The sequence below is a fragment of the Haemaphysalis longicornis genome, unplaced genomic scaffold (genome assembly GCF_048455015.1).
Source record: "Haemaphysalis longicornis isolate Haplotype H1 unplaced genomic scaffold, Haemaphysalis longicornis Haplotype H1 scaffold_2, whole genome shotgun sequence".
Classification (NCBI taxonomy): Eukaryota; Metazoa; Arthropoda; class Arachnida; order Ixodida; family Ixodidae; genus Haemaphysalis; species Haemaphysalis longicornis.
The window spans coordinates 157,142,013-157,163,675 of NW_027526295.1; the positions used below are offsets into that span (position 1 = coordinate 157,142,013).

General features: G+C 46.6%; 2 protein-coding genes across 2 annotated transcripts in view; one reads left to right on the top strand and one right to left on the bottom strand.

Moving 5' to 3' along the window:
• LOC144169377 (sorting nexin-13-like) overlaps window positions 1-17,416 on the bottom strand; it is a 55,051-nt gene extending 37,635 nt beyond the window's left edge. The window contains exons 1-10 of the mRNA XM_077698497.1: window positions 17,257-17,416; window positions 16,065-16,177; window positions 11,481-11,589; window positions 10,606-10,695; window positions 9,032-9,153; window positions 7,749-7,864; window positions 4,099-4,209; window positions 3,068-3,156; window positions 2,740-2,823; window positions 2,013-2,154 (exon numbers count right to left, since the gene is read on the bottom strand). Of these exons, the coding sequence (XP_077554623.1) occupies window positions 2,013-2,154; window positions 2,740-2,823; window positions 3,068-3,156; window positions 4,099-4,209; window positions 7,749-7,864; window positions 9,032-9,153; window positions 10,606-10,695; window positions 11,481-11,589; window positions 16,065-16,177 (976 nt within the window). The 5' untranslated portion in view covers window positions 17,257-17,416. The remainder of the gene's footprint in view (window positions 1-2,012; window positions 2,155-2,739; window positions 2,824-3,067; window positions 3,157-4,098; window positions 4,210-7,748; window positions 7,865-9,031; window positions 9,154-10,605; window positions 10,696-11,480; window positions 11,590-16,064; window positions 16,178-17,256) is intronic.
• A 1,392-nt stretch (window positions 17,417-18,808) lies between these two features.
• Window positions 18,809-21,379, top strand: LOC144167467 (neprilysin-1-like). The gene has a single exon (XM_077696724.1). It carries the CDS (start codon window positions 18,941-18,943, stop codon window positions 21,191-21,193), a length of 2,253 nt encoding a protein of 750 aa, XP_077552850.1. The 5' UTR covers window positions 18,809-18,940; the 3' UTR covers window positions 21,194-21,379.
• The last annotated feature ends 284 nt before the right edge of the window (window positions 21,380-21,663 follow it).

Here is a 21,663-nt window from a genome sequence, read left to right on the forward strand (position 1 = left end):
AACCCGGCACACTAGTAATATCATCAATTCCTGAACATAGGCTGTCATTACAGCTTTAATGACTTCGTTCAGGGTCACTCTTTGTAATGCTGTGACAACTCTTAACGAGTCTGTAAGGATAACTGATTGTTGTGTTTTTGTTTGTGCTATGTGTTGTACTGTTGTCAATACGTTGAATGCTTCTGCTGTGAAAATACCAGTATTTATGCTTGTTGTCTTTGTGCTGGTAATTAGGTTGGGGCCACGTGCTGCTGGTGGCCACCATTCAATGTTTAAAACTCTTCCCTTTAAAACTTCTCGCCCCAGTTTTAAGCACAGCCCCACTCACTGACACCAAGATTGCTCAAGGTGCCCCATGGGGAAAAAGTATTGTTGTAGAAACAAGTCATTTGTCCAAAGGTAAATACCATGAGCTCGTAGCAAAAAAAAAAAAAAAAAAAAAAAAGAACAACAAACAGATAAAATACCGTATTTACTCGCGTAATCCTCGCACTCGCGTAATCCTCGCACCCCTAATGTGAGCCACCAAAACTTGGATTTTTTGGTTCCTCGCATAATCCTCACACCCCCAACTTTGCAGCGGCGAAAGTTGCCTGCTCGCGAAACCCACATGGTGCATGCGCTCTCCAACGCGCACCCTTCCTCGCCGCCTCTCCGTTCGGCGGAGAGCGCTGTGTATCCAAGGCCATCCAGGCGCCCTAACAACCTGCATGGCTACTCCCTAACAGGCGCCCTAACACGCTACTCACACTGTCCTTGAGCCGGTTTCGCGCATGTTTCGCGTGCGCGCAAGTAGACAATGTTCGCGCAGCCCGCTGTCGTGTCGTCATGTCGCCGTCGTGGTCCCGTCATTGAGCGGCAGCAGTCAATAGAGAGTTTTAGCATAGCGGCTCCCGTACGCTACGCTAAGGTTAGCGGGTAGCGGGACCAGACTGCGCATGCGCGCGGGGGGAGTGCGAGGAGGTTACCCCTCAGCGGAGGGAAAGAGCGGGCATGGCGAAGGCAGGCTGCGCCGAAGTAATCCACCCCACCGTGACGAATTTGCTCTCCCCAGTCGCGCCCCGCTACCCACCGCCGTAGCGTTAGCGGACGGAGCACGCTATGCTAAAACTCTCTATTGAGTCACTCGCGTCAGTGGTGGATAGCTCGCTGCCATTTTGAGAACTTTTTGATCGCTTTGTTTTGTGCTTGGTGCCGCTTCGCCATGGCGAAGAACGCCAGCTACACTGCCGCTTTCAAATTGAAAACGATAGAGTACGTGATCGAACACGGCAACCGCGCCGCAGGCAGGCACTTCGGCGTCACCTGGCGTCACCGACTTCAACGTGCGTTAGTGGAGTAGGGCACGCACATGATAGGGCGCGCGCCAGAAAGCAAAGGCAGCAATCATGATCGCTGATCGACGGGAGACTGTTTACGTTGTAAATAATAAAATAAAAAGAAATAGCTGCTGTTGGCAACACTGAGCTTACATATACAAAAAAACGACCGCTATATTTAGCGGGCTGGCAGAAGGCAAATTGGCAACACTGTGCACCGGATTTTTTTTCCCCGCATAATTCTCGCACCCCTATCTTTTCACTGACTTTTCCGAAAAAAAAGTGTGAGGATTATGCGAGTAAATACGGTAAACAAGTATTTGGTAGCAGTCTTGCCTGCACGTCTAAGGCAGAACCAAACTTCAGCTGGTGGCACACTTAGTGTTTTTTCACGTACTGTATTTAATTAAGCGCGTATGATTTGCGCCCCCAAGTTGCAGGTTGAAGGAATACAAAAAAAATATGCCCACATATTCCTCAAACAATGCAATGTGCAATTAAGTTTTTTCAATGTTCATAAAAAAAAAAGGCTTTATGCACGAGTATGTCCCGTTGGGAACTGTGACAATGCAGGCATCAAGACGCATCATGTATTAAGGTTGTTGCCACCCCAACTTCCCTTTTAAAGTTGTCAGGTATTGGTGCATGTTATAAGCACGAGAATATGGTATATTCATGATACAGGTGCCTCACCATCATTTCCTCCGGAGTCCTTCGACCTCTGTACAGCGATCTCCTGGAGGACGATTTCTTGCACGGCTTCCAACTCGCTGATGTTGTCCGTGCATTTTAATACAGTCAAAAATTCATCGCTAGTGGGAATGTTATTAGAGCACTGCAAATGATAAGAAAGAAAAACAATTCAGGGGACAAGGGAAAGCCTACTGGCATGCAAGCTTCCTCTCACTATGAGCAAATATGCTAAGCTGCTCCCAAGGCTAACAAAAGTGTTTAGAAGCTTTTACGCAGATTCCTCTCAGCAGTTTCAGGCACATGTCGAGAGCACACTTTCCAGTTTGATGCTGAAAGAACTGATTTTCAGGCACTGCCCTCCAAATAAGATGTGGTTTTGAAAGCTGTGATTCGCATATCGATAATTTTTACACAGTCCCCATCTAATATTCTCCACATTTGTCTAGTGTTGTTTTCCATACTGTTTCAGGGAATTTTCCACTACCCTATCTATATTCATTGCGTACCATGTAAGTACAAATACTTCACATGCAACAAAACTTAAGTCGCAAGTTAGGGTTCACTTGTTCGTTTTCCCTTGGCTCCAGTGAACTGACTTCTGGCGCTGGTTCTCTTGCAGTGTGCAATGCAATTCCGCCAAAGCTTTCATGCAGAATACATCAGTGTACCTAAACTGTGAAGAAGGTGCGAGGTTCAAGAATTGACTGATAGCCGGAGACACACTCACCATCCAAACAATGGTCTGGTTTACATAGTCAGGGTCAGATACAAGGTCTATCACTGGGAGGAGCACTGTATTCACAAGGAGTTCCTGCAACAATAAAGAAAACAAGACCATAACGAAAAATGAGCAGAAGAACAGTGATATCCGCACAAAAACTCTCTCTCTCTCTCCCCCTCCCTCCCTCCCTTTCTCCCTCCCACAAAACTATGCCCGCAGAAAATATGTCCACCCCTGTAAAGCACAGCTGCTCAAAGCACAAAGAGCAGCAAATGTACACATGCAGGCGCACGCAACCACACACGCACAGGGCTGCCTGAAAAAGTTGACCTACCCGCAGGAATATCCTCATCACTTTGTTTTGGAAGTCATCCGGGGGCAGGAGCAGGTAGAGAAGCACTTCTCCGACTTGCTGGAGGTACTCTGCAGGAACAGTGCGCCACAATCACGCACTGATACGAAGACTACTGCACGTTTGTTGAAAACCAGACACCCTGTTTGATTACTAAGCCAGCGACAATTTAGCCTGTGACCACTGCTGCAACAATCTTATTACTAAAGGGTTTTCATTGAAAGAAAAATGCCCCACTTTCTTAACTTTCCTGTTTCAGGAGCTTAAAAAGCTTTGGAATGAGCCTCTGGTCATTGTAAAAGCTTTGATAACAGCCCTTTGAAACCAGGAGGCTTTTAGTAGGAACCAGCTTTTTCTGCTGCAGGTATAAAATAGGAAGGGGAGGGTAACAACAATAATCAGTGCGTAGACAAGTGCAAAATACAAAAAAAAAAAATCACTCACACAATATCTTTCTCCTTTGCTCAAAAAATGTAGTCACGAGCCGTTATTTACACAACGTAAGCTGTGCCGCTCGCTTGGTGACGGCTGCTATTTCGGAAAACCCCTTGCATCACTCACACTCGGGCCTCTTATCAGATAGTCTTTCCACACACCGCAACCCTTGACTTTTAAAAGCGAGAAACGTGCATACTACCCTCAATCTAAGTTAGATAAGTCTGCCTACAAGAGAACTTTGTTCTTTATATTGACCTGATCTTGAATGTCTACGGACAATCACTTTCAATGCTATTCCATTACAGTTGACACCCCAATGTGGAGCAAAGCAGAGATCTTGGCCCCCAGCTTTTCGTGATCAGCTACAAACAGCGTCGGCCTGGCTCACGATCAGTATCGTTATCGGCACGGCGGCTCGCAAACAAACATTCGCAGAGTGCCCGCAAAGGGTTTCCACAGTATGAAGTGCCCTGACAAGCAGAGCAGCACAGCGCGCATGGTTGATGACAAGAAAAACGAAGCACTTTATGACCGCAACATGTTTGTACTATTTCCAAAGGGAAGCCCATGCTCACCCATCTCCCGTTCCTTGGAAATGCAGACTAGATCACGGCACATGCTACGCTCCATGGTGGTTTCCAAACTGAAGAACAACGTAAGCAAATCGGGGCTCTTCCCACCAAGATCTGCAAATGCGTCGGGAAAGGCACGAGTGCATGCTTTGAGAAGCGTGGTGTGTTTTCACTTCGTACACAAACAGCTACGACAGCATTCGGTCACTGGATGCACAATGCCAGTTACGATAGCAATGGCACAATGATTTGTAAAACACTTGAGGAAGCAATGCTTGGGCATCGTTGGAGACAACAGCTCAGGCATAATTCGAACTAAGGGCGGGCGCTTAAAAATTATTTCTCCTGCACAGCTGTGCCCTGTGCTTCGTTTGAAATAGCACAAACCTCAAGTAAATTACAATGACGACAGGACTGGGCATTTTAAAAGACGTCTTTTACGTTTTGAGTAATATCAGTACACACACCCACAACAAAACACATCCGCTGCAAAAAGAAGTGAGAGCTTTTTTAAAAAGGTGGAAGTAGAAGCATATTTTCAATGTATGTATAATCGACGATTCTTCTCTTCGGTGCAGGGGTTCTCAAGCATGTTGGTCCCAGGGAACCCTGATAAGCTTCATTAAGTGCCAAGGAACCCCCTCCCCTCTCCGCTTTCATGGAAGCATTTTTCATTAGGTTCTAGCTACATGTCATGTGCAATAAATTCAAAAGCAAGGGTATATGTATAAAAAATTTATTCACTGACATGCAACTGAACTTGCTTTCCTTGCACTAACAAACTGTTGCGAGGTTCAGTCCCACTCATGGCCAGCCGCGTGTCGGCTGCTGGATTCAGCCGATTCCTGTGCTTATTTTCGAGATAGGCTAGTGTCGAGAATGCCTGCCCTCGACATTACGCGAGCGCGTTAGCAGCACCTGTCTTCAAATAGGAGAAATGCGTATGGGGTTAACATAAGGCCTCCAAGATTCAAGTGCGATAGCTTAATCGCGCGGCTCGTTTTCTGGATTTACTCCGCAGCTCCCGCGTTTCTCTTATGCACTGAGATGCGCTTATTGACACTCCGGAGTGAGTAATGAAGGTTCCTTAGATCAACTGCACCTCGGGTTTGCCACCTAAGTGACTTGGCGAATGCGGAACCAGGGAAAATTTATCCGTGGCTCCCGGAACCCCGGGGAGGAGCCTGCGGAACCCATAGGTTCTGTGGAACCCACTTTGAGGAACCGTGCTTTAGTGAGTGGTTATTTTTATTTTTTTGTTGCTTTGAGAACTTAAGTGAAAAAATTCCTTTTAGTAAAAGCCTGTGTTCATGTAAATTTGTAAACATTTAAACATAACAAAGTCATAAATATGAGCATAAATAAACAGCCTTAACAAAAATAAGAAATATAATTTATGCATACTGCACTGATCCTGAAAAAAAAAAAAAAAGAACGAAAGCTTATTCGCTTGGAAACAAAATGGGATAAGCATAAGTAAGCCTGCCCATCAAGAGCAGATCTTGGACAACGATGACATTAAAAAATATTATTAGCTTTGTCAAAGCACTGCATTCTAGGGCAAGGCAAGCAAAATATGGATAAGATACGCAGTGTTGTAGCGTCAAGGCTGCAATTAAACCGCTGTCCATGGTGACCTGCACTTATTTTTAGAACTTCTGACATTAACAGCATAATGGTGAAACAAAGCGCGTTTAACTCTTTTGTGACCACGCCATAGGCCATCGTTCACAAGTGGACGATGATTTTCAAACCTCTCACGAAAGCTAAAAACGGCGCTTTGCGCACAACTAATGCTACCTGGCGTATTTACTGAAAACTCATTTTTACATTTGATTATTTATGTTTCTATTTTGCGAACGTAGGCAGTGTCGGGAGTGAAATTTGAACCCAAGTAGCGGCAAGCTAGGTGAAAATGGAGTCCTGTTTTTCTGCGCGCTCCGCTAAGGCGGACAGCTCTTTCAGGGACTTTGGCCGCTGCTGCTGCTGCTTTTTTTTACCAAAGCAGCAGTGGTAACTGCAGCAACAGTGTCTATTCGTCAGATTTTAGTTCTGATGTAGACGCTCCCAATCAACGGCCGCAGACCGCGACAGGTGCTGACAGGTAAGGTTAGTTTTTGACTTCTTGCTGTATTTATAAATAAAACCTGCTTCCTATCTGATGATTGCGATTTTACCTTCATGTATAGGGACTAGACATTGTGCGGCAGGGATATTTTGCCAAACGCATCGCGCCGTATCGCGTTATCACTTTCAAGATAGCCTAGCACTCGTGACAGATTAACACTGTGGAGCAACGCGTGCCGCTTCTCAAGAGCGCTGGAATTTTTTTTTTTGCTTTTTACCGCTGAAGTGATAAGGATTTTGTGTCAGAACGTGAACAGGTATGCTCAGATGCATATTTTAGAGAGACCGACTTAATCTCGAGTTGCTTCGCAGCGTGGCACAGCTGTCAGGGCCGCTAGGTTGGTGGGCCTGCAAAAATCTGTAACTTGGTGCATAGCGTTGATGTATATATTTAATTATAGCTTAGGAATGTAGAAACAACTTGTATATCTCAGAATTCCTAAAAAAATTTTTAGGCTAAGTAAAACCGCCCATATGCACTGCGTATATATTTTAGTGCATTTGTTTGTTTATTTGACCAATAAACTGCAAATAATGGTATCTTTCACTAAACTGCTGGTATGTTTTTGAAAGAGCAATCTATAAGCTACAATTTCATGCATAGCTAGCATTGCTAAATGTGTTGAGTAGCTCAAGAGAAAAAAAATGTTTCGTGGAAGCACTCAAAATCGGCCATTTTTCCGCAGTCACGAAAGAGTTAACACTCTCGCAAGCATATTCACGAATTATGTCGATAAGTTGCAAACCCAAATACTTGGTATTGCAATTGCGAATATGATTATTCAGAAACTAACTATACGCATTTTATGAAACACATTATGGAGAAGCTATATATATATATATATATATTTTGTATTGGTACCTACATTCAAGTAATCAAGCATCCATAATACCCAATACCTTTTAAAAGCGTTACGGTCTCTGAAGACGGTAAATGCGGGCGGGAAAAAAGCAGACTAGAATAACATGCATTTGCGTTTCACTGTACGTCAGCTGATGTACGACCCATCGAGTGCGTGCGACATTCATTCTCAAGATGGTTAGTTTTGGGGTCACAATAGGCTTAGTGGTTGACCCATGCTTATATTCGTGTAATGTGCCCAAATAATCGTCCAAAGATGAAGCTTCGTGCGATTTCATGATAAGATGCCACTGTACACTGACAACATGAGCTGCCCCACTTGGCACGTCAACGTGGATTGCTAGTGCATAGACCGCAGTTACTACACGAAGACACAGAACATAAAAATCCCTGAACTGAATGGAAATCAAGTTCTAGTAAGACCTATTCGATTAGCTCCGAAAATTTCGAATAACTGTATACCCCTTTTTTTAATAAGTGTTTCTAAGTAAACAAAATGCCTTTCACAACATCAGATGAAAATAAACCAAAAGAAAGCTTTTACTACGATGGGCATTGACGGGCAATTCCCACTGGGCTTTCATTAAGCATTTTAGGCTTAGTGCTAGCCATTTTAAATCCAAGGGCATGCAGTTTCGTGTCAGACAACCCCACAGGCTCTCACCATCATCCTTTTTATGTTTAAGCCTCGTCTGTGCTTGGCGGAAGAGGCGCAAATGAGAGGCAAAGTCATCGACTAGCTGAATGGTGAGGTACTGGACCCAGTCCACCCCCTTGGCCCTGCGAGTCATGCGGAAAAATGAAAAAAGTGTCAATATCCTTGTCACAGGAAGCGTCGTTCTCAGGCAGCGAATATAAAAAACCATGAGAAGAAAACACTGGCAACACTCAAGAAGAAACACCGATAACAGAGCCGCATTTGACAAGCAAATGCACGAAATAATCGTGATGTCTTGTCCAACTCAGGCTCTCTTAATCTGGACTTACAAAAATTCAAACAATTTTTTTTTGCTCTTTGAACATATACCATGGTATTGCAGTTTAATGTGAAAAGTTTAACAGAACCCACCATATTCAACTAGGATGGTTTACATCGTAACATGTTTCCGCTGTGCTACAGCAAGATGTGCACCCGCTGCAGTGGTTCTAAATTTTTCCTAGCCTAGTACCGCAGTATTTCGTAAAAATTACTGCACAGTAAAGGTTCTGTACTACAGAATACAGAGGAAGTGAAACGATAGGTAGTGAACATTATTTGTAGCAAGATGACAGTTTGGACACGATGCTAAAATGCAAAAAATGCCATAATATTGTTTTGATAAAAGCCCCCCCAATACATGTGAATTAGGAAAAAATCTGCTAAAAATAATGAATTTTCAGAAGTCCTTTGTGTTTCAATTTCTGTCATGCAAACTTCGTCAAATGCATAAGGCAGCTACTGTTCACAAATATGGCATCATTAATTTCCAGACCTGGCAGTTAAAACCTAGCAGGTTTAAACCCAGTCGTAAAAAACAATTGGAGGTCCATTTGGACCTGCCAAAAACACAAATGGTTGAATTGGAACTGGTTCAATTGGAACCAATTAGAAATGCAAATGGTTCTAATGGTTCCCTTTGTGTTTTTAGCAGGTCTAAATGGACCACCAATTGTTTTTGGTTTTTTTGTCTTCTCGCTCTTGCTTCAGGAAAATGCTCTTATGCTTGCAAGAAGACCCCAGACTTGCTAAAATGGGTATAGTTCCTATACATACACAGCTGCAGGCTGCCAATGGGTCCCATCAGCAAGTGGCGTAGCCCCTGTAAGCCTCCTATTGTCAAACATCTGCGAGATTACAGCCTGCAACGCTGACAACTTGCAAGCAAAGTTCTGTGGGAAATCAGACTTGGCACAGAAAAATGCCACATGACAAAGAAAAACAGTTTCCGCTCTTAATGCGCACAGTACCTAGACGAGAGATTGATGACCACTTGGTGGACGAGGTCTCGGATGTGATCCGTGAAGGCCTCATCATTCGAGAGGTCAAGATACCAGGTGTACACATAGTCGCGCAGGATGTAATTCAGTACCTATGAAAAAAGAAGAGGGAAAAAGACACACAGTTCACTCAGCAGAAAAAAATGCAGGTTCTTGTTGGCAATATTGCATCACCCAATTATACCGCTTTCAAAACAGCAACAAACATGCAAGCCCGACTGGTAAACCCATTGACATTGAGAGAAAAGGTTGAACTGAAGAGAGGTTTGAACTACTTTGTGAATAGCATTTTAGCATCTGCTTAATTTCTGGTATATACTATAATGTAATGTAATATTTTTGCCATTATAAACAAAAACACACACACATGCAGCTTGGAACATTAACCCTTTCAGCCATGTATCTTTTCTTCCTATGAAAAATTTTTTTCTGTATGTTTTCCCTAATCTTTGGACTACAGCTGTGCACGTGCCAAAAATTTGGGCCTGAGCCCAGCCCCGGTGCTTATCGCAGTAGGCCCGGCCCGACCCGACAAAGAAGGCCGACCGGCCCGGGCCAGCCCAAGACCTTAACCTTATGGCCCAGGACTGGCCCGGCCCCGGCCCGGCCCAGCCCTGCTGCGTGTTTCCAACCCAAATACTGTAGGGGCCTGCGCCTGATTGGGGCACGTTTGGAAGCGAAAACTACCTCAAGGTGGTAAAATGCATCATACGGGAAATGATAACAGGCAAAACCAACATTAAACGGGCAAAACAACCCCAATTAAACATAACAAGTCCTGATCCGTGTTTTTACCGCGCCAGCACCATGTAGTTTCTGTGATATCATAGAAAACCTTAATTAGTATTGCTTCACTGTGCCAGGCCAGCCCGGGCTGTCAGGACGGCCCGGCCCGTCTGAAGCATTTACATTTCGGCCAGAGTCCAGCTTGGGGGAAAAGTAAGTCGGGTGGCCTGAGCCCGGCCCGCGGGCCGGCCCGGGCCCGGGCTTTCGGGTAAGCTCGAGTAAGCCTGGGCCCGTGCACACCTCTCATTTGAACCCTTCAACCTTACAAACAAACAAATTGAGCTTGCGATGCAAGTTATTAGTGATTTATAAGCATGACATCTAGTTAGGTCATTAGGCAACGAAAATATAAATTTACAGCAAAAAAAATTTGTTGCTTGTTTTTATAAAATTTGGAGAAGTAGTGAGCCCACATACAAAAAATAGGGCTGGTGGTGCAAGTATTTTTGGATTTACAGCAATTTTAGAAAACTCGGATTTCAGTCCCTGGGGCCGCCCTGACATCAGTTTGGCCTTTACTTCAATGCCTTCTTCTCTAGCATTCAGTTTCAGCAAAAAACGAACAATAGTGATTGATATCGTCAGTGGCTTTCCTTGAAGAACTATTTCCCAGCAAAACTAGCTCATTTGGTATTGTTCTCAGATTGCTAGAAGACTTTCGGTTCATGTCCAAAATATACGGCACCACGGTCGATAGGGTCAACCCAGTGAAAAAAAAAATAATAACAACATTTGATCCAGTAGAACGACAGCCATACCTCCGACAGTGGATCATCAATCGCTGGGTGCCCCGTCAAATATCGTGCGTAGCGGGCCTTTTTGGGGGGCTTTAGAATGGCCATTGTAATCTGCGTGAAAAAGAGACGGGGGCATCGGTTAAGTAGTATCGTACAGTCCTTGTAGATCTGCAAATGTAAAGAAGAACTCAACCAGCACTTAAATGACACGTGTTAAAATACACCACTCAGCCAGCCCACAAAGGAACTTCTGCAGGGAACATGTGCAGTCGGGCATACGAAAAAAATAAGTACTTCTGCTCTCCTCCTTCCCACCACCATTTCAAAATTGAGAGGCTAGAATGGTTTCACTGGTCACGCCAAAACTAGTAAACAGAAAACAGCAATGAGTTGAGTAACGCCTGGCCCAACAATGCACAATGGATTCATCATGCTGACAGGTCGACGTTTCTTCACCCAGCTTGCCCACGCTTCACTGCCTCGCTTCCTGTCACTGCAGAGAAGCCCAAACAGGAAGGGTGGGAGACGGAGAGGCTCAAAAGGCTCACCTGGGCCCCTTTGGCATCAGTGCACGGGCATTTGGTGTAGTCAGTTTTCGCGCATTACTAGAAATAGGGGTGTATGGACAGGTAAAAAGGGGGAGAGAATACACACAGGCACACGCAAAACTAAAAGCAGTTAACTGGCTCATGCTTCAACACAATTCTACAACCGCGGCTTATACAAAAATCAGAGCAGCTACCTCATCTGAATTTCAGGTGGAAGTAACTGACCACGGTGCTGAAATCATATCAAGCCTAGTACACCGCCCTCAACCCCTGCGATAAACCCCTCCCTGGTCGTTCCCTTCCCGCAACACTTGAGACCGTGGTATCGTGTCAAAACCGCTCACTCACTTGGGGCAGGCCCTTGATGCAGTGGTTTTCTGGAATGTGCGGCGAAGTGGGGTCATAAGACGGCTCCAGCTGTTGCTGATACTCCATCAGGTAGCCCATAAATACAATGCTGGAAAGACCAGACACGACGGAAACTTTAGCTAAAGCAGCAGTGTTATGCGAAAGGTCACCACATCTGTCAAAAATGCAGCCCCACTTGCCAACTAAGCAGATGGCATCCTAAAACCTTCAATAAATATGTGATCAATTTTTTTAACCAATGTTCTACACTTTCCTTACTGACCGCTAAGAGCCTATCAAGCACTGTAAAGCAGTCATGTTGGAGAAAAACTGCCTTGCCTGAAGCAAGTAAAGGTTAACTGCGGCAAAATTATACCTCGGCCGAACTTATTTTCCCCACCAAATCAACTGCACCGTGACTGGTATTCCTGTAAAATGCCTGGTTAATAAATTAAAAGCGTTTAGAACAGCTCCGTAGCAAACTAAACTGCACCTGCTGGCAGATTGCAGTGATGTTCTGTGCGGCGAATTTTCGGCTGTAATTTTGGCCTAATCTTTAAGGGACAGACAACCGATTTTTGTCGAGTACTGTATCTCTCTATCCCAAATGAAAGGGAATCATTTAAAACACCTCAACGCAACATCTTAAATTGAAATTTTTTAGATCTACAAGCCGTACGTGTCCTCCCAAAATTAATACCGGCAACCATGACATACAGTTACGTGGCAAGACACTTTTGTCTGTATTCGAGATGAAAAGCGGTATTAAAAAAATTGACCCCAGCTAAAAAAAATTCTGAATTGAAGGTTTTTATATACCTTTATGTGTTCTTTTTAATCACTAAAAGCAGCCAGCAGTATGTTTTGATGGCCTAGTTTGACATACTCTATTTTGCACCGAGGCAGCATCTGTTGGGTTGGACGAGAGGTAGAATGATGGCTCCATGCTGTGGAGGTTGGCAGCATGATTCTCCCTGAGTGTGTTCTTTTTCTTTTTAAGCAGCCATTGGTGTTTTTGGGAACTGAAAACGAATATTTTGGCAGACGGAAGACCCCTGACTCAGGCAGAGTCGTCAAACAACGTACAACGCAAGCAGGAAGCTCCTTCACTAGGTCTGTTTATTGAACGCTGCTGTTGATTCCGGGCATAGATGTTCAGTTAGCCACACTGAGAGCCACCCAGCAGCGACGCAGCAGCATGTCTTTAAAATTTCCAAAAGAATGTTTAAAAATACATATACAATTTGAGCATACAAATAGTTGTGTTAAAAGATTTTCAATAAGTGAATAAATGTTTCAGCAGTTTCAGTAGCTGCTAGGTTTGCAGGTCACGCGACCAAGACACGTAATGTAGTGCCAGGTTTGTATGCAACAAAACTGCCAACCTTCAGATTTTGGAAAGTTTTGTGCCAAATTAAAATGATTTCCACCAATTTGTTTATAAATTGCCTCTGGTTACCAAACTATATAAAACGCTGGCTTTCATATGAGCAAGAGAAAATACACTCGACAAAAACCAGTTGTCTATACTTTTAATAGATGCATGAAATTTTAGGAGTCGTGGAGTAAAAGGAAAAAAAAAAGCCAGTAAATTAGGCCTCGCATCATTTATTACTTTGTTTTCTTTTAAAATTTTCCCTTAACACTTCGTCAGATTTATGTTCAAATATTCACAGTCATGCTCCCCCAAGCCACAAGCATCCAAGACTGCTTCCAAATCACTTTATAAAACAGGAGGGAGCATAGAGGGAAGAATACTCCACGAAAAAGAGCTAGTAAAGTGTGATGCAGCGACGGCTGAAGCCTGCTTCGCATGTATTTTTGCACAATAAACAAAAAAGTATTTCGGGTGTGCCTTAGTCTGCGTGCTGTCAACAAGAGATGGCACTGGCAGTCCCGGCGCTGAGCAGAAATTACCTCAATTACCCAACAACGTCTTGTTTTTTTTTCATACAAGCATTTTTTTTTCATTTAGATCTTTAGTATGCATAGTAAGCATGTTGTTTGGTACAAAACATGAAATGCTGCTGAGCGGCAAATGTAGTAGAATTTAGTTCACTCAAACTCTGATTCTCTGAACAGTGACTATGTCCGGAAGGCTACGTAAAGTAGACATGGGTGGTGCTGCCTAATGCCCAACATCGAACAGGAATCCACGTAAAGATCTACCAGCTGCAGAAAGAGAATGCAGGGAATTTCGCAGGAAATTCTTGAGAAACCTTGGGGGGGAAAATGCTAAAAATAGGAAATTTCTGAACCTATCAATGGGAATTTTCCTCTCCAGTACGGAACATCACTGGTGGATCGTGCAAACAGTTACGTGACATTCTTGCCAGCCCAGTCCGCCAGCAAGCCAAAATTCGTCAGAATACAATAATGGCGTCTTCAAGAGGTCAAAATTTTCGCTCTAGTTGGCCTTTAAGACAAGGGAGAACAAAGACGAGCATTTGTTTCTGTGCTTTCTTGTTTTTGTCGCTTCATGCAGTGTTTTTTTTTTTGCTACATGAATGTGTTGCAACTCGCCCAGTTGTCTTTAATCCCAGTGAAGTTCTTACCAAGTATATGTAAAACAAAAAAAAGTTTTCACAGTGCCAGAGTTGAACCTTGAGATACTGTTTCTTGCTAATAGTTCCAATTATAGAAAAAAAAAAAAAAACAAGTTGGCAGGTAACTCTTACTTTGGACTTGCTAACACATTGCACACATCAACAGCGATAACAAGAGTTGACTGAAACGAGAAAAGTTTCTAAATGTAATTAAACAATTTACACTCCACCGAAGTATTTGTTGCCATCCATCTTAGTCTGTTGTGCTGCTGCGCCTAAGGACAAGAGTTTGATTCTGGCAGGTGAGGCTGCTTGTCATATGGAGATGAAAAGCGAAAACACCTGTCTGTCGAGATTTCACCGTACATAAAAGATTCCCTTGGTGGCCAATCAGGAGCCCTCCACTACGTCGCGCCTCATAGCACAAGCGTAAGTTTGGTGAGTTAAAACTCCCAAAACACAACAAAACAAAAAATGGTCTGCCCTCTCACATAAGTTAGAAGAAGGACAAGGAATCCTACAGGATGTGACCACTTTGGAGCTAAAGCAATCACTTTTTTGTCAATGTCACTGCACATGCTGTAATATATTGAGAGATGACAGTTTTTACCAAAGCATACAATATTTTTATTTCTGGCACAAGATCATTGGCCAAACTGAAAATTTGCATTTGTTCCACATTCCACACTCCCACGAACTACCATGACTTCGTCACTACTTAGGTGCACTACTAGCACAATTTTTTTCTTGTTTAGATGACTTTTAATGTCTTTTTATTCTTCAGAACTCAGTTTGCTACTGGAAATGGTGTCTTTGCTCTTTACGCTCACTTTGGACTGATGTAAAAGCTACGTTTTTTTTAATTTTGCATGGATGCGATTGGTCATTTCAATATATTTGGTAGCATCCGAATCTAATGAACCCCATAACAGATTTCTTTGGATAATTGTACACTAAACACATAACTGTTAATGGACATGTACTCGAACAAATGATGAAGTACTGTAGATACGAGTTTGAACTTTGGCCAAAGAGTGAAAGTTGCAGTGTTGGCATGCAGATTGCAAAAGGATAAATAAAAATTCCCCCAATACTACAACTGTGAGGAACAAATTTATAGGTAACTGAAAGTGGAGCCTTTTGCACAGTGCTCATATGCAAACTGCCAGTGAGAGCAAATTTTATTGCCTTCGATACAGCAAAACCCAAAAGAAAATTGGCCTTGATGTGGAAGAGTTTTCAGAGCATCCAGTGCAAGTCAGCTGACGAATTATCACTAGAAGTTTACAACATTGAACCAAAAAAAACAAAAACAAAATCAGTCAATCATTGAGAGAAAAATGGGCCTCACAAACTAATAGTGAATTTTTAAATAACTCTCTCCTCCTACTGACCGCAATCACTGGCCAAAGGGCGCCCACGTGAAAGCACTAAGAAAGGCAAGAGGTTAGGATCATAACAGAACACACAAGGTGCAATCACCAGGATATACACTCAAGCTGATGGGCACCCCTAGAGGCCACAAGAGTAACAAGCCTCTTTGAGCAGATTACCATCAATAGGCACAACTTAGGCGATATGCTCAAACTGAGAACAGATGGCCTCGATTTGATTGTGAGGTTTAATGCGCCGACATACACAGGTGATGAGATGTGCCGTTGTGAGGGCTCCAGATCAATTTTGACCACCTGGGGATCTTTAACATGCGCCGAAATCTCGTACACACGAGCGTTTTCGCTTTTCGCCAGAACAGCTGGCCGTATTGGTCCTAGTGGTTTGACAGACAAGGTGCAATGCTGTAATATAGGTATGTATAGAAGTTACCAAAGTTAGATAAAGGAACTCAAAAACCGGACACAATCTACAAGCTTTGCCTGAATTTATGACATTCTTTTACTACATGCAAACAGCATTTGAAATAGCAAGAGAATTTCCTTCCAAGTGATTTAAAAAAGCACACAAGCAGGCATCCACTTGCCACTTAGCATCAACACCTCGATAACTTTGAGATGCACCATGTTGAGGTGACCGTACTCACCCTAGGATGGTAACTAAAATGCATAAGGGCAGCAACAGGCAAGCCCAAAAGCCGAATGATGACCAGAAAAGAACTACAGCCAACCCCACCCAGGCGAGGGGTCCCAGCGACATCTAGAAGGCAAGGACAATGCAGCATGTCAGATATAGGTCTCATGATGACTCAATGTGTCATTATGTCAGTACAGGCACATGAGATAAAAGAAAAAAAAACTTAAAACGTATTATAGTATTGGGAGCTCAAGTGCTGAAAGACTGGAGATGTCCTGCAAGCTAGTGCAATGTTTCCTTCCATTAGAAATGCCAGGACAGAGACGATTTTCCGGAAACGTGAACCTACGTTTCTGCAAAATACAATTTCACTGACAGCCTAAAACTATAGCCTGGCCAAAACACATAATGCAGCAGTAATATAGCAACATCCGAAACTCCTTAGCTCAGCCAAAATCGTGGGAACGGCTCAGTTTCTTGTGATGTGCTGAGCCAGCCAGTGCAGCGAACAACGCCACGCATTGATGTTGATTGCAGCTGTTGTGAGGCAACTCACGCGAATGTATGAAAGAGGGGGCGTAGGAGGGGGTGTTTGACAGATGTGCAAACGGCATTGAGATAGTGGAAGATACCATTGAGAGCCATCTGTGCGATTACGACAGCCTTTGTCTCAATGTTAGGGTGGGGGTAGCCTGATGTTTAGGGAACAATAGACCACTCTGTGGACGACGTGACACGGATAAGGGAAATACATTACGTCGCACGTAGTACGCGCAAGCACAGATGAATAATCACTGCAGATAATCGGTGACGCTCTTCCCAGTTTGTGTTCGCTTACACATCGCTGTAAACAAATTAACTGGGAGGTACACAGCAGATTACTACGCTTTAGAGCGGTAGGCACGAACCAAGCTCGTCATTTATTTGATTGATTAATACCTCTCCAGAACCCCTCAGTTTCGGTGCGTAGAGGATCCAGGTGTCAAAGAAGACGTAAGCAAAACGCGCAACGCAGAACGGTTCACATTCGCAGGTAAACTCAGCAAATTACGGCGAAACACGGTAGTACGACAGAGGTAATTCATTTTCTTCCGACAAGGGGCGATAAAAACTGACGTAGTACGGAGACCGGGAGCCGTGAATGCGCGCAAGCGATATCGTTCGGTACGCAACGCCAGCACAGAGTTTGATCGTCCACTTACATTTACCGTCGCCGCATCTACGTTCCGAAACTCATCAGATCGTTTTCCTCCCCCGGAAACTACAGGAAAAACGTCATACTTGACGGCCGACGAGCAACGCACCACCACGCAAGGTCAGCCATGTTGGGTTGACGAGTGCGCAAATTCTCCGTACAGAGGCGCTTCGGGCGTGGCTCGCGGCACGTGACTCATTGCATGTTTTGCAAGCGGGTTTTGCCAAGGTTCAGCGACATTACGAAAACTTCTGGTCCGTGTGAGCAAACATGCAAAAGCGACGGCAGTTGACATGCACTTCCTCCTGAAATGTTTCTTCCTTTTGTATTTTTTCTCCTCTGCTCTACCTCTCTGCTTTGCCGGCTTTGATCTGCGACAGAATCTCTGCCCGAGAACGAAAGCGAAACTGAAACTGAACCGATTTTCTTGCGCGCGAACTTCGTTAGAAATCGTTTCGCCCCAGATAAGTTCGAGAATTTTCGCACGAAGGAAGCGTTTTTGATTTTTACGCACGCGCAAGTAAGCATTTTTCCAACCTCCCCATCTGCGGTGTACTGGCATGGACGACAACCTCTCGATACTGCCGAGTTTATGTTCTCGCTACAGAACGCTTCGTGCTGTGGAACGCCTGGTGCAATGAAACGATTCCAGAGAAGCCGTTTTAAGTGCGAATGCACTTCTTAAGCGAGCCTGAATCGTCCGCCGCCGTCGTCCGCATAGCAACAGCTGCGGGTGCGCGCGCTCCTCGTCTTCCCTAGCAACGGGGGGAGATGGGCGCGCGCTACTCTCCTCCTCCTCTCTCCGCTCAGTGACTGCGGGTGTTGGGCGCCTCCTCTCCACTTCGGGCGGGAGAGCTCTCGCTCGCGTAGCGGGCGCTCCGCATTCCGACGCGTGAGGGCGCTCGTGTAGCCCTCGCCGTAACGGCGGGCGCTACTCTCCTCCTCCTCTCTCCGCTCAGTGACTGCGGGTGTTGGGCGCCTCCTCTCCACTTCGGGCGGGAGAGCTCTCGCTCGCGTAGCGGGCGCTCCGCATTCCGACGCGTGAGGGCGCTCGTGTAGCGGCCGCGTGGCGCGGGAGGGTATTAATGGTATTAGTCGAGCGCGCGCCGTCGTCGAGAGCGGTCGCTGGTCTTGCATCTCGATAACGATGATGGCGGACCGGGCAGCGGTACCAGCAATAACGAGTGAAATATCTTTCTTTGTAGTTGTGTGCGTGTGTGTAATCTCTCGACTACTCATTAAGATCACGATATCCACCGTAATCGCGCAATCAACAACCGTGCATTCGCACTTACACACTCTCCTCCTCGGGGAAGTGCGAGGGAATTTTTTTCGTACCAGACGCAGACGCCAACAACGAAAACGCCAGCTTTTTTACCAATGGGCCATCTAATGCTTTCACATTCACAGATGATGGTCAGCAATTCGGGACCATCATTTGATCAGAGCACACCATTTTTTAATGAATCTACGCTGGCTAGAAGTGAGGAAATTTCAACTTCACATTGTGCAGGCATTAATGTTTTGTTGTAATCGCTCGCTCCTGTACTAACGCGCCAAGCGATAGCATTAGCCGCTCTGGGCGCAAATCAAGTCAGGTGAGAAAGAAGCACACGCCATTCACGCGCTTCACGTTCGGCACGCTCCCTCGAGACCGAATCATCCCTTGCTCTTTGCTTTTCGCTTTGGACATGCATCGCCGACTCCTGGGTCTCCTGGGTTGCATCTGGCTTAGCTTCGCCCTGGGAATTGTGTGCACCGTCTTCACGGTCAGGCTCAAGATACAGACCGAGTACATCCTGCGTGTTCTAGAGGGCCTTTACGAGAGGCAGATGTCTACCGAGGAGCCAGAGGGCGAGTGTAAGACAGCGCTGTGCCGCTGGCACAGCAACTACCTCTGGGGCCGCCTGAACGAGTCGGTGGACCCGTGCGACGACTTCTACGGGCACGTGTGCTCCTCCGCCTGGTTTCGCGAAGACGAGCGGCCTGACAACCAACCATACGCCGACTTCTCGGTCGCGCAGCTGCTCGAGGACGTGCGCGACTCGCTGGCACGCCACATGAAGCCTCTGATAGAGAAGGGCGTTTGGAGTTTCCCGGCGCAAGCGGTCCGGATGCTGCACCTCTGCGACAAGACTACCTCGTCGTCCGCCGGCTGGGACGAGTTCCGTGACGTTCTCTCGCGGTTCGGTCTCGGTGGCTGGCCGTACACCGACGAGCCGCCGCCTGACTGGAACTTGCTACGGGTGCTTGCGGGCCTGGAGCGCGAAGTGGGCGAAGGCGTGGTTGCTAGCGTGACGTTGCGCAGGGACCTGTCGCAGACGGACGACTACCAGCTGCACGTGGAGCCACCCGAGACGCTGCTTCGACAGTTCCTGCTGCACCGGCGCTCGTCCGGCTCGCTAGTCGACTACGAAACTCAGCTGGGGCAGCTGCTGTTCGCAGCGCTGGGTAACGCGAGCGCTGCTTCTGCCAACGCGAGCAGCAGGCAGTCTGAGGTGTCAAGGCTAGCTGCTGATGTGGTGGCCCTTGAGAAACACCTGGAGGCGATTCGCGGCGCCTCGCTGGTCCCCCTAGAGCAACGTTATATGCACGTCGGACAGCTAGGCAGCGTGGCGAAGTGGAATTGGACGGCCTTCATCGCAGAGACCCTGAGGGGCGCGCGAACTGTGGCCGCCAACACGACCATCGCGTGCAAGCGGTGTTCCTTCTTCGGCAAGGCACTGCTGCTCGTCCAAGAGGCTCCTCAGCGGACGCTGGCCAACTACGCCGGCCTGCGACTGTTAGCCCTGCTTTCTCCGCTCCTGCCGGCCGACGAGCCCTGGTCCGTTTTCCTGATGCAGCTATCAAGCCGAGGCCTGAGCGGAGTACCCGAGCGGCTGGAGGCGTGCCTCGGTCTGCTGGAGCGTACCTACCGCTACGGTTCGGCGATGCTAGCACGCATGTCTCTGGGCCGCCAATTTACCACCGTATACCGCAGCCAGTACGACCGGCAGGTTGCCGCGCTTGCCAGCTCGCTGGTGCACGCGGCCAGCCGCCGTGCGAGTCGCCTATCCTTCCTACGTCCAAACGAGCGCCGGCTGGCGCAGGATAAGCTGACCGGCATGAGCTTCCAGGTGTTCGGCACCGCCCCCAGCCTGTACTGGCCGGCGCTGTACTACGGCGTCTCCACGCCGCTGCTCAGCGAAGACGAGCCCCTGACCAGCGCCGTCGCCTTGCTGCGTCATACGCGGCGCATCTACTTCTCGTCGCGGGCGCCCAACCTGGACCTGGACGCGCAGTACCCGCTGCGCGTGTTCGGCACACCTAGCAGCTACTACTACCCGCTGCGGAACCATCTATTCCTGCCCCAGAGTCTGGTGTCGTTCCTGACGCGCGTCTCCAACACCATCCACGCGTCCTTCCTGCCGGTCGTGGGCCGACCCATCCTGGCCGAACTGCTGCGCGCGCTCGACTCTCTGGACGGCAAGGTTGTCGACCCGACGCTCTCGCTCCACGTCTGGTGGAGCCACAACTCGAGCGCCCACTTCGAGCGTCTTCAACAGTGCCTGTTGAACCAGTACGGGGCCCGCTACTGGGCGTCAAGTCCCGGCGATGCCAACTGGCGAGACCGCGTGGACGTGCAGGAGTTGTTTCGCGACGTTGCCTCTGTGGCGCCGTTGCTCGACGCCTTCCGCGAGCGGCAGAGATCTCCCAGGCTCTCCGTACGCGTCAGCCGTGTCCGTGTGCTCGAGCCGGAACAGCTTTTCTTCGTAAACTTTGCGCTGTCCCTGTGCGACCACCACAGCCGCGCGACTCTCGGCCGCCTGCAGACCAAGTTGGGCGTGGTGCCAGCCACCGTTCGCGTCAACCTGGCACTGGCTAACTCGAAGGGCTTTGCCCGCGCTTTCGGCTGCAGGCCAGGCCGGCCAATGAGCCCGACACAGCGGTGCAAAGTCTGGTAGAAAGGGCACCCGCGGCGTTGTCGCAAAAATAGATCGACTATGTTTTTTTTATAGTTCTTCACATAGAATTTAATTTTATGAACTCCACCGACGGCCAAGAAAATAATACATCGTCATATCTGGCGAGGTAAATGGAAGTGCAGAAAAATCACGATTATTTCGATATCGATATGTTGGACCTGAACAAAGAACCCTGCGTGCCTACATTTTTCAGCCCTCTTGGTTTCTCTATGGTCTCTGAAGCTGAAGAAGTTTGTCCCATTCATCCCTGTGCTCCGCTATATGCTTCGAGTACTTAGTTCGCAGTGTCGACTGTAGCAGAACCACGGTGTGCGTGCTTTACGTTGGCACATTATGTATGTATGTATGTATGTATGTATGTATGTATGTATGTATGTATGCATGTATGTATGTATGCATGTATGTATGTATGTATGTATGTATGTATGTATGTATGTATGTATGTATGT